Source organism: Gymnoscopelus microlampas, assembly GCF_963454915.1.
Source record: "Gymnoscopelus microlampas genome assembly, chromosome: 13".
In the NCBI taxonomy this organism is placed as follows: Eukaryota; Metazoa; Chordata; class Actinopteri; order Myctophiformes; family Myctophidae; genus Gymnoscopelus; species Gymnoscopelus microlampas.
The window spans coordinates 32,346,265-32,359,496 of NC_139950.1; the positions used below are offsets into that span (position 1 = coordinate 32,346,265).

At 44.4% G+C, this 13,232-nt stretch overlaps 1 protein-coding gene across 1 annotated transcript in view; it reads left to right on the top strand.

The window, feature by feature from the left end:
• The first annotated feature begins 4,545 nt into the window (after nucleotides 1-4,545).
• The window catches only part of LOC311059174 (serine protease HTRA1A-like), a 47,293-nt gene continuing 38,606 nt past the window's right edge, over nucleotides 4,546-13,232 (top strand). The window contains exon 1 of the mRNA XM_084076859.1: nucleotides 4,546-5,199. Within this exon, the coding sequence (XP_083932985.1) occupies nucleotides 4,731-5,199 (469 nt within the window). The 5' untranslated portion in view covers nucleotides 4,546-4,730. The remainder of the gene's footprint in view (nucleotides 5,200-13,232) is intronic.

The window sequence follows — 13,232 nt, forward strand, 5'->3', positions numbered from 1 at the left end:
CCTGTATCACAGAATACAGATCACTGTATCAGCTCATTATATACTGTGATATACAGTAGGCAGACAGATCACTGTATAGCCCCATATACTGTGATATACAGATCATTGTATAGCCTCATATACTGTAATATACTGATCAGTGGCCTTAGATGCTGTGACACACAGATCAATGTATAGCCTCATAGCTGCTGGATACAGTCACTGTATAGGTTTGTAGAAGTTTGGTCTGTTTATTCAAAGCATGACAAATTAAGTCTCTGTCGGATTGGGGAACTCACATACAGTCACATAACAAGGTCACTCATGCCTATGTTCCCAGAGTTCTATTAGGGTTAGGGTTAGGGCGGTTGGGGCAGGGGCTGGGGTGGACCCTGGGAACATAGGGAACCCCCCCTTACAATACATGCAGACTTGCTGGTAGAGATCACAGAGACCTCAGTCTTGTCCGTCCATGGTTTGGTCTCGGTTTGAGAATGGGTGTTCCTGATAGATGAGGTCCTTTTAATCTTTATTTTCCCATCGTTCTTTGACTATGCTGTGCCCTCAGACTCCTGCCTTGGGCACTGTCTGTACTGGTGTGGTGTCTCATCGCATGGCAGTGATGGCACACACACACACACGCACACGCACGCACACACACACACACACACACACACACACACACACACACACACACACACACACACACACACACACACACACACACACACACACACACACACACACACACACACATTAATCTACTCCCCATCGTCCCCAATGTGCGCCACACACCACAGGAGGCCTGCCCTGCATCCTCTTAAATTCCCTCCTCCATTTCCCAAAGCTGTGCAGGAGCAGCTGAGAAGAAGTGGTCTCTTCTTCCATCGAACCACCTCATTAAAACTAAGAGCCATTAAAAAGACCCCCGAGTCCATAAGCGAACACATTGTGTTGTAGCTCTTTATGACAGCGATTCTTTGGCCCTCTGTTTACTGGACTCTTTACGACACACTACAGACATCTTAAGTCTTAACAGAGATGTTTTGTTTTCTCCCTACAGCATACGTAGCCTACTACTGGCCTAGCCTCCTCTATTCACTCAGTCAGGACACCTAGGAATTTCCTCCTTGTCAAACTGCCAATATCAACAATTTCAACCAATAAACATTGTTGCTAGATTAACTAATAGCTTGTAGCTCTTGAGAAAACAAGTTTGTCTTTGTTTTGGCTTATAAAACTATTAATCTCATCATCTGTGTTGAGACAAATGTTTCTGATTACACTTTGGACACAGATGTGCCATCGTTTTTTTTACGACTGTTTGTTCGGTTTCCACCCACAGAAATGAGATGAGAGCATAATGAATGGAGTAATTTACAGGAATACAATTTTTCAATTAAATTAATTTGACAGTTTACATAAGGTATTGCTTCAAAAAATCCTGTAATCCTCTCTCTCGCCCTCCTCTGTCCTGATATAGGCTTGATGCTAAAAGAGTTCGTAATAATTGACAGAGGACCCAGTAAAACCGACTGCAGTTTGTAGAATGCATAGTTTTATTTTATAAAACATTTGGGCGGGGTGTCTACATTCTGTTTGTTTTATGATTGAATTAAGTGTGCATGCCATGCCAATGGCAAAACACTTATTGTAATCCGCCATACTTAATAATACCCCAGCAATACATCAAAACGTGCAGCTCGGCCGATACAAGTGTGCGATTCAATTTATTGCGGTTACGCGAATACACGCTACCACAGCGACGTAATACGCAAGAAACTACTCCACAAAAAAAACCTGACTTTCGATTGGCCCAAACAGAAAACATCATCTCAACCGGGGCGGCCATAGCTGAGTGGTTAGTGAGGCCCTGGTTGCCCCAGGTACGATACCAGGCCAGGCCAGCAAATGTGTCGATGAAATGAAATTTGTCCCTGAGCAAGACTCTTAACCCCTAATTGCTCACAGGCCCTCATTGGAAACAAGACCGTAATATAAGGACTTTCATGAAAGGACCTGTTAAAGGAATTATCCTTATCCTTATCCTTATCTCACTTTGGAGCCACAGCCACATTACTCTGGCATACTGTTACGTAGAAACACATTTAAACGTGAAACAGCACACAATAACAGGGACTTTATCGTGGTTCAAACGGTATTCGAATACATCACACGTTTTTTTCCGCAATCACAGTTCAAAGTTTGGGTGATTTAAGCCAACTTTCGAATCTAGAGTGCGTCACACGAGGAAGCAGAGGGGAGCCAGAGCCTGAAATCAGCCTGGAAATCATAAAAACAAAATCGTCCTCATGGCCAAAAATAATTTGGCCAAGATGTAGCCATACTTGTCTTCTTTCACACAATGTGACAACCAAAGCACAGAGAGACATACAGAATGTGAACTACGGCCCTCTGAGTGACAGGAGTTCACAAATGGAGTTCAATTCCGCTGGGGATCCGGGGACCCCCAGCGGTCATTGAGGTCGCCAGGGGCGCATGGATGTTTCCTACCTAGTCTCAGTAACTTGGTGACGCCCCCTTCTGTGACGCATGCGGAACTGCCTCTCACATGAGCGGACCGCCTTAAATAACTCCCAAACCCATGCATTACCAGTTATCTCCGTAGCGTGCACCCGCACCGTTAAGCATTAGGCTTCCAATCTTAGAGCCCCGGGATTGAATCCCTTTCCCCTCGCTGCTTATTCATCTTATCTAAAATGTGTCACAAAATATTTTATTGGGATTAAGCTTAGGTTAGGCATAGTTTTTGTCACCCCCAGCGAGGCTGACCACTCGGCCCACTTGGTGAGAACAGACTACAGCAGTCAGCAGTAGTCTGTTCAGTAGCCAAAAACAGTTACAACTTCAGTAGTCTGGGAGACTTCGCCTCAGAGCCTGGACAGCAGGGGCTGCGTTCTGATTCAAATCAACAGCCAATGAAGAAAAGGGGGCAGGATCCACATGCAGTGGGTGTCGCATGTAAATAGGAGCGACGGGAAGAAATTGCGCCCGCCATTGTTGTGTACTGCTGTTTGCCTCTCGTCGGACTGTTTAGACGAGTTGCACAGCTCTCAGACCAGTAAGAGGCGTGTCCGCTCTGAGCGTAAGTTACATCCCGCCCACAAATACCAGGGCTCTGGCCCAGAAGTTTCCTCGCCCCTCCCGTTTGTATGCGAGAGCTGGCGAAAACTTCTGGGAACTCAGATTACAACTTCAGATTCGTGCCGTATCTGGCGGGCTTGAGCAACCAGAGGCACCTCCGAGCAAGCTGTTAGGCGAGCGAGTCGCTGTGCCGAATGTTGCGAAGGCTGCTAGAGCCGACTCAGCGCCGTTAGAGTTATGTACCGATTGAGACAGAATCGTAAATTATCGCTCCACCTCCTAGGCAGTGCCAGCGCCAAGTCTCCATCAACAACACACTGAACACAGCCGTCTGCGCCTTGACTTCTGTGCGCTGACTGCGCTCGCCCGGTGTGGGCGGAGCTTCTACTGAGACCCGGTAGGAAACAGACAGTCGCACCCCAGGGGGCCCCAGGTAAATGTTCCTGGGGGGGGATAACCAGTGGTTATCAAAGTGCGGTTCGGGAACCCCCAGTGGTCCTTGAGGATTTTCCAGCTCCAGTATATCTGTACACACACACACACACACACACACACACACACACACACACACACACACACACACACACACACGCACACGCACACACTAACACACTACAAGTAAGACGCGCGAAGGTGGGAAGTGAACGCAAAAAACTAATAATAATAATGAAAAAAAAATATTTAAAAAAAAGTAACCAATACATTTTTTTTTTAAATACCAAAAACATCTGCGTATCTACAATTTGAGTAAAAATATTTAAAAGTAAATACATTTAGTAAAAATACTTAACAGTTGTTTAAATTAGTAAAAAATACTTAAAAAGTTGTTAAAATTCGTAAAAATACATAAAGTTGTTAAAATGAGTAAAAAATACTTAAAAGTTAATAAAGTGAGCAAAAAATATTTTATATGTATTCTGTTGCTGATCCAGGTGCAGTGTTGTATGCTACTTTGAGTAAAAGTACTTACAAATAATCAAAGGGAGTTAAAACACTTTGTGAGGGGCAGGAACACTTAAAGTTCTTAGAAATGGTGTTTCTTGTTATCTACAGTATGCATGGTATAACAATTTAATGCATTTAAGAGGTGTGATACAAAATTCAAAATGAATGGAGATAGACAGCTCTTTTTCCATAACGATTCTGATAGTTTACTGTACTTATCAGAATCGTCATATATATCTCCATATGTCGGATATTCAGGCATGCTGGCTGAGGAATGAGGAACTTTGGGATTGGCAATTATCAAAAACCCGCATCGCTAAAATAGTATGTGGAAAATGCAACATATCAACTAGCCTACACAATGTAGGTTTAGGGGTCCTAATAATACACACACCACCACCACCACAGTGACGTGACGCCTAGAAAGTGTGCCGATGGGTCATCTGTCTCGTGTGTGCAGTGAGTAGAGGCAGGCTTTTATAATTGCAGAGCCAGCAAAAAAAAAAGAAAGAAAAAAACTTCCAGTCGCGTCATGGTGCGCAGTGGCCAGCTGAAGCGACTGATTTACTCCCAAACTACTGAGCTCTCACATCCCATAACACTGCAAGTAAGGAAGGACTGGGACACTGTGTATACTTTTGTATGTGCCTGTTACTGTTAAGTTGTTGTTAAGTACCTGGTACATATTTTAAACTTGAACGATGTTTTGGTCACTGTTGTGCGTAACCGCCGCCCTTGCACGGTCCATCACGCTAGCAGACGCGCAGATCGCCAACAGGTATGCGATCGGATGTCCTGCGCGGTGCGACAAGTCCATGTGTCCCCGGCTACCGTCGGACTGCCCGGCGGGACAGGGGCTGGACGCCTGCGGCTGCTGCACGGTGTGCGCGTCGGGAGAGGGCGAGACGTGCGGCGCCAGCGGGAAGCTGGGAGACCCGCAGTGCGGAGAGGGACTGGAGTGCTCCGTGTCCGGCGGCGGCGTGGGATACTCCACCACGGTCCGGAGGAGAAGCAAGAGCGGGATCTGCGCGTGTAAAGCCACGGATCCCGTGTGCGGCAGCGACGGAGTGTCCTACCGAAACATCTGCGAGCTGAAGAGGGTCAGCAGCCGGGCGCAGAAGCTCCAGCAGCCACCTGTTCTGTTCATTCAGCGAGGAGCTTGTGGGAAAGGTAATTTAAGCTCACTTCTGCATATCAAGGTCCATTCTTTATTCGGATTTTGAGCCACGGACCACCATCTGATGATGAGAATTACACTCTCAGAATATTTGGTTATCGTTGGATAAGATTGTGTCCACAATTCCATGCTGTATTGATGTGGTACCATTATAACAGGCAAATGTTGATCAAAGTAACAATTCTTCTACATTCTCTAATTGTGTAGACTTTTTATAAATTAAGTAATGCAGATGTTTAACAATAATTTGGCCCGTTGGGTTTCATTTTACACTCTCAAGAGTTAAAGATCTATAATTTGGTCCATTTGGTTACCAACTCTCCATCATTTGGCTGGGGACCACCTGGAACCCCCTCAAGGACCACTGGTGGTCCCCGGACCACTGGTTGAGAACCACTGTTCTACACAATGAACTTCTGTTAGTTTAAGTCTTGAGAGTGTACACATAGAAACAATAGGGTACATTTTGGTTCCATCTGTACACTCACGTTACAAATGGATTTTAACAATTCACTTAGTAAAATCCTTCACTGTAATTTTAAGCGACAATAAACCACAGTTCAAAACTGAACTGGTTAGATCAGGGATCTTCAACGTTTTCAGCCCAAGGACCCCCTAGCTGAGAGAGTGATGAAGCAGGGACCCCCTCTATATTGTATGAAATTGTGTTTCAACTTTTTTTTTTACTTGGTCTGCTCTTTTTCCCCTCTACACCTATACTTCTTTGCCAAAAATAGCCGATCTACAAGCTGCGAGGCGTTGTGAGCTTGTAGATCTGCTATTTTTGGCTTAAGTTCTCCACAGAAAAGGGATGCTAGGGTTCAAGTGGTTAATGTAAAAAAAAATAATCATATCACACAAAGATTTGGCGGACCCCCTGTAGTAACTCTGAGGACCCCCTAGGGGCCCCGGAACCCCCTGGGTTAGATTAAAGTTTGATTCAGTTTGTCTCTCACATTCGACTTCCACAAATATCCCTAGTTGGGGATTTGCATCCTCACCGGGTGGCTAGTGAAGGGGCTTAAGGACACACAGATGTCATCATACAGCTGCATCCACTGATACAAACCCCCATGTGTCTCAGAAAACAAAGGCCACTATTGAAATGAGTTGTTTCCTTCTTGTGTGAGCCTTATAATTCGTGCATGTACAATTAGGCAAAATCAGAAAGCCATGTTGCTTGGTCAACCACTTAAACCCCAGCATCATTAATGTGGGGAAAGCTTTTGCTGAAAATAGCAGATCGACAAGCTCACAAAGAGACTTGTTGCATCGCATTGTGAGCTTGTCGATCGGCTATTTTCAGCGAAAGCTTTCACCACAATAACAGAAAACAGAAAAGACACTAGTATTGAGCCCTGAGGGACTTCGTTTACCCATATGGCGTTTAAGTGGTTAAACAAAGTCGTGGATTCAACCTTGGTATTGGAGCTTGATGTAGCCTCAACCCAATCTATAATTTGTCGTATGACGGTGTCGCTTGCGAAGTATACATTGGGTTATGTTTAGGCTATTACAGATTAGTTCTGGTATGTTTAGTCCACATGCAGTCACATGACTGGTGGCAATCCTCTTAATTGCTTTCTAAAATACAATCTAAAATCTAAAAGCGGTATAGGCTAATATAAGTGACAACAACATTAATTGAGTTTTGAAATATGACAGACTGTTATTAAACCACCTAAACCCTCTATACTTAATAAACTTGACTTGACTCTAAGCCAAATCTCTTTGCCGAAAATAGACACGTTGTGAGCTTGTAGATCTGATAATCTTTGGTGTAGGGACAGAGTAGGGATGCTATAGCATTCAAGTGGTTAATATCAACCGAGTGTCAAGTGTCAAATGAAAACAATGTTACCACAATCAGTGGAGCTTAACAATAAACAGACCATCATTCCATTTCAGATATGCTTTGTGTATGAAATAGTACAGTCCAGTCAAGAATGCATGCTGTGTACCATTTATCAGTGAGTCATTTATCATCATTAATGCTGTATGCTTGTGTAATATGACTTAGAAAGTAGATATCCTGGAATGAAAAACAGTGACGTGTAAGTTCACATGGGCACATGGTGGAATATACTGTAGATTGCTTCATTCTGCATCTGTTGTTTGTGTGTGGTATTGTTTGTGAGTGTGTGTGTTCTGTTCTGTTCTGCTCTGTTCTGTTCTGTACATCCATCTAATGTGTTTTAATTGTGAAAGTGGGAATTAACTTTAAAAGTTTCTGAAGGAACTTACCTCAAGGTTTGGAAACTCACTGATAGAGTGAGGTATCTCTTTTCTTCTCTCCTTCTCTCTCTCTCTCACTCACTCTCTCACTCTCCCTCTCTCTCTCTCTCTCTCTCTCCCTCTCTCTCTCTCTCTCTCTCTCTCTCTCTCTCTCTCTCTCTCTCTCTCTCTCTGCTTATTCTTGCTTTGTGGATCGGAGGGGACCACATCACTCATGAATCACAGCCGACAGCCATATGAGGATACCTGGCTGCTGTTCAAACAAACACACACTCATGCACACACACACACACACACACACACACACACACACACACACACACACACACACACACACACACACACACACACACACACACACACACACACACACACACACACACACACACACACACACACACACTAGCACAGTTTAAAAATACAGGAACAGCGGGAGCCAGTGGAGAAACCCCAAAGTTAGTATAACCCACATTCTGTTACATTCTGTAACGTTTCCCATATTATGTCAAAATCTATCATTGTGTGTAATGACGCATTCCCCAAATCTGGCTTTGTCTCCACTGAGGAACAATACACTTTGTCTTCTCATTTGTTAGTCATTGCAAAAGGTCTGCTCATGCCTAAATTGCTAACTGTGTGAGCGCTTGAGATATAACAACAGTGAGGTGACCAATCTTCTGCCTGCTATTGTTTTTCGTAACCAATGCCTCCGATTGTCCATCGAACCGTTTATTCAGTTCAAGGTATGATTCAGTGAAATCCCTCTGTGGATTGATGCTAACAGAGCCTGCCATAGTCTAGTATGTGCTAGTAAACTGGTAGTCTCTCTATGAAATATATCTCTGTCTTTGTGTATATTGCTAGTTTGGATGATCAGATTCAGATCATCCAAGTGCGATATTGTATGTCTTGATGATGAGTTGAGTTCATAGGACCACAATGGAAACAAGCCCTCAGGGCTATTTGTGTTATCCTTTTAGCATAGCTTGTTAAAATACCTGCCATACTGTTTGCAAAGTGTTAATAAAGTAATCAATCTATCAATCAATTAATCAATCAATCAAACAAACAATCAATCCGTAATCACCCATTATGGAGTCTCAAATCCATCGGTTATTTGTTTTATTTTTGTTTGCTATTTATCCTCTCTCATGGAATTCAGAACGTTATAGTCCTGGTTTAGCTGTCAGCCTCAGACAGGAGACCTGCAGGACTACAGTGCCAGAGTACATGAGGCCCCTCAGGGCCCCGCTCACAACTTTGTGACCTGGGCCAGTGTTAAGAAAACACACGCCGTTCCACTTTGGATGATGTCATTCTGCGTCCGGCCTGTGAAGTTGTTGATTATGCAAGTTGTTGGATTTGGATAGGAAATTTGGGTCAGTTTCTGCTTGTGCCTTTGAGGTCATGTTTATTTCAAGTGACTAATTTATTTTTATACAAAAGTGGCATGGTATGGCAGCAGAAATAAATTCAATAGAATTTCAAATGAGGTTGATCTTTGGTAATGATTGAATGAATATGTCATCTTAAGGATGTTGTGTGTGACATTTAGGCATGTCTCCATTGTAATTTCCATGTACAAGAAGACAGCAGAATGCATGGCTACTGGATGACTGGGATTGGTCTTTATGGTTTTTATATTGGCAGGCTCTGCTCGGGCAACATAATGAATATGGGCCTTCTGTGACTCTACTTAGTGACTTTTAATACGCTGACTATGCACATTCTTTTCCCTTGACTAGTCTTTACCACCATCAATATTAGAAGATTATCTTTTTGCATGGTTTCTGCTCTTATTTCTGCCTGTCAGGCTGTGTGCTGTCTGTCCTGGTATTTGTCTATCTCAATCTTCTTTCTTTCATTCTTTCCTACTTTCTTCTCTCTCTGTCTCTGTATATTCTCCAAATATTTCCCCTTCATGGTCCCCCTTGCGGCCCTATCATTTCCCATAATTCCCATGCTGTTTTCCATCCACCGCTGCCTGCCCGTCTCTTCCTTCAGCCTCACCCTACAGTCACAAGCTCTGTTGTTGCCCCCCCTCCCCTCTTTATTCCCACCATGGCACGGGAGAGGCGTGTTTGCTTCTCTTCCGTTCCCTGATCGCACTGATAAGCCAGAGGCAAAACCTGATGTCACATCCCGGCGGGGCCAGCGCTGTACTTCCACTCTGCTCTCTAGCCTCTCTACCCTGCTCCCCCTTTTCCTCTGTTGACATTTCAGTTAAGCCATCACACATGGCAGCTCAGACACTGTTATGCCACAATGAAACCTAATGAACTTTGCGTTGATGGTTGGATTTGTAATAAAAGCCTTCTGTGGTGGGCAGGTGGGAACTGGTTGTGGTGGAGCACACATTAAACCAGTGGTTATCAACCCTTTCAGGCCGTGACCCCCCAAAATAATCATATGTGAACTGGGGATTGCATTTAGTTTGACTCGGTTCCATAGATAAATATTGTGAAAATAGCAGATCTACAAGCTCACAATGCCTCCCAACGTGAGGCGTTGTGAGCCTGTAGATCAGCTATTTTCTCATATTATTTGACAATTTGGCCAATGTTTGACCAGTTAGTTGATTACTTTTGATGCAGTAATGGTCTTTTTATTTTCTTTCTTTTTTTTTTTAGGTATTAAAAAGTTAAATTGTCACTTCACTCATCTGGGGACGTCCCCAAAATCATGTGGGGACCCCCCTCACCCGACCGACAGGTTGAGAACCACTTTAACCGCATTAAACTAGTCTTTTACATGTAAATGTTTTATTAGACAATGAATGTGCAAATGGAATGCGGATAGGGTCATAATTAATCTCCTGTTCCCTGTCATATATTTTCTCCGACATTAGCAGCTGGTGTTCATGAACGCTGTTGCAATCATCGGTTGGCGTTTATAAACGTCAAGTGGTAATTAAAGTAGAAAATATGATACGGCAGGGAACAGGAGATGAATTATGACCCTTTTGGTTTTCCAATATAATAGGTACATTATACGCTTGACACCGACATGGTGGAGCCTTGCTCATTAAATTGTAGTTGGGGTAGTGTTACCAGCGGTAACAAACTACATTATGTTCCTCCTCCTATCGCCATGATGGCCTTTATCAGTGGTGGGAATGGTGGGAAGGACCTGTGGCCTAGCGGTCTGGGCACGTGGGCTCCAATGCATGTCATGGGTTCGAATCCCCGATCCCGACAAGCTTTGCAGCGTGTCATTGCCCGTCTCTCTCTCCCCCTTTCCTGTTTATTTACTGATGTATAATATCAATAAAAGCCCCAAAAATATATTTTAAAAAAAAGGGTCAAAATCAGTGTGGATAATACTAATAGCAGGTGATGAAGAATTCAAGTTGAACAATCAAGTAGCTGCTAGTGAAGTTGCCTTAAAGTCCAGCCGTTGTTTCTTTAGAGACCTATGTATTTCGTCTGCCGACAAGAGTGAGACAGGCATCATGTAAGCTAAATGGATCATGACCCTATTCTAGGGTGCCATAGCGCTCACACATCTATGAAGTTGCTGAAGATCTATTACTTTGCGGCCGAGCCAACGTCAATGACCTATTGGCAGGGATTCCATAATAGCTTTCTCACGGCTCGCTGACCGTGAAGACCCAGCTCCAGCTCCAGCTTGAGAAACTGCAGTTGCCACGACACGGTCAGTTGGGGGCAAAGAGGGCATACGAGGGCTTACACTTTATCCGTGTGGCACTCAGCTGGGGTTTAACCCCACTCTCAAACTACATTCCCTTGATTCTCTTTTCTGCCGACAATAGAAATTATTTGTCACGTGCGATCGCCATTTAAGACCCTCTGCGACTGGCAGTAGATAAAGCTGAGCTTCACTGAGCAGAAGTGAAGGAGGATCTCACTGTATAGACAGGTCTGGTTTATCTGAAAGCAAGGGGTGTTTGGAGGGGTGGTCGAGGGTTGGTCGAGGGGGGGAAGGAAGAGCTGCTTCCGCCTCCAAGAGCCCATAAAACAGGCAGAAGCCCACAAAAGCTGAGGAGGAGATGGGCTATTGAGGCCGGGGCGTGGGCAATGACCCTTTCAGTGGAGGTCAGCATGTGTAGACTGATAGTGATGGTGTGTGTGTGTGTGTGTGTGTGTGTGTGTGTGTGTGTGTGTGTGTGTGTGTGTGTGTGCGTGTGCGTGTCTGTGTGTGTGTATTTGTGTACTTCTACTCTCATGAGTCACAAACTGTCTTCACAAGGAAAGAAAAATGAGTGAAGTCCTCTTTTAATGGTTCATTTTACTGTTAGGAAAAAGGGGTAGAGTAACAATTGGTTAATCACAGGTTATCTCCCGTCTCTAATACACCGTACAGATACAGGGAATATTGATCTTCTGATGCTTAGTTGTCTATATTAAGAATACAAAAACTTTGAGTTTGTCTTTGTTTTGAGTGGCAGTTTAAGAGCTTCTCTCTCCAGTCATTTCCCATGGCTACCCCCTCCCCCCTCCTTTCTCTGTCTCAATGCATGCCTCTCTCGGGTCACAGCACTCCTAACCAAGTTCATCTCGGTTTAACTGTCTCTTAAACCTGTGTGTGTGTGTGTGTGTGTGTGTGTGTGTGTGTGTGTGTGTGTGTGTGTGTGTGTGTGTGTGTGTGTGTGTGTGTGTGTGTGTCTTTGCGCGCTTGAAGTACTTTTTTTTACTTGACTCCGTCAGAGTCCTGTATAGTACCCTATAGTTCCACTCTATTTCTTCCTACCTTTGGCAACGATTCTACAGACGGACAGACATTTTAAAAGAGCTACCTGGATCACCTTATCATATACTGTATTGCTCTTTAGAGCCTCTTGTGACATGAATTCACCCTCCGTCAACCCAAATAATTTAGTTGAAGCTGTACTTCATGAAAACCTACCCGTTTCCATCCACATTCCAGTGACACTCGGGATTTAACGGTTGAGGTCAAACGAGTGCACTTTCTAACCTTTACAGCTGCGTTTCAATACGTTTTGATTCCACGACCTCGAACGTCAACCCTTTTCCCGCCTCAGTCCAGGTTTCTCATTATGAGCGAATCTGTCACAGTCCATAAAGCCGCTGAATAAAAGCCCGGCTGGTCCCTTTACCTTGTAGATTGAGTTGCTGAACTGGGCTACATCTGTTTTGTGGTTTCACAGAGTCGTCACCACTTGGCCCAAATCAGCAATCATTATTTTCGCTCTGCTGTGATGGTAATGTGTGAGTGTGGAAACAAATGAACTGAGTCTGTGTGCATGAGTGTGTGTGTCCAAGTGTGTTTGCATAATTCATACAACGTGTGTTTTTCTGTGTGCGCAATTGTGGCAGTGGCTTTCTGTGTGTGTGTGTGTGTGTGTGTGTGTGTGTGTGTGTGTGTGTGTGTGTGTGTGTGTGTGTGTGTGTGTGTGTGTGTGTGTGTGTGTGTGTGTGTGTGTGTGTGTGTGTGTGTGTGTGCTTGTGTGCCCATACCAAACCTGTGGCTATGTGTGTTGGTTCTTCATTAATGAATGCACACACTAGTGTATGTGTGCATGTGTGCAAGCCAGGGTGTGTGTGTCCGTGCTTGTTTGCTTGCATGCACACACACGTGTGTTTGAGCGAGTGTGCACGTGTGTGTGCGTGTGCGTGCGTGCGTGTGTGTGTGTGCGTGCGTGTGTGCGTGTGTGTGTGTGTGTGTGTGTGTGTGTGTGTGTGTGTGTGTGTGTGTGTGTGTGTGTGTGTGACCGGAGCCAGTACGCTCATCATAACACAGACAAGTGAAGGAGACAGTTGTTTGGAGGATGACCCATGCAGACGCTCCAGAAACAACAGCATCCCTGGAC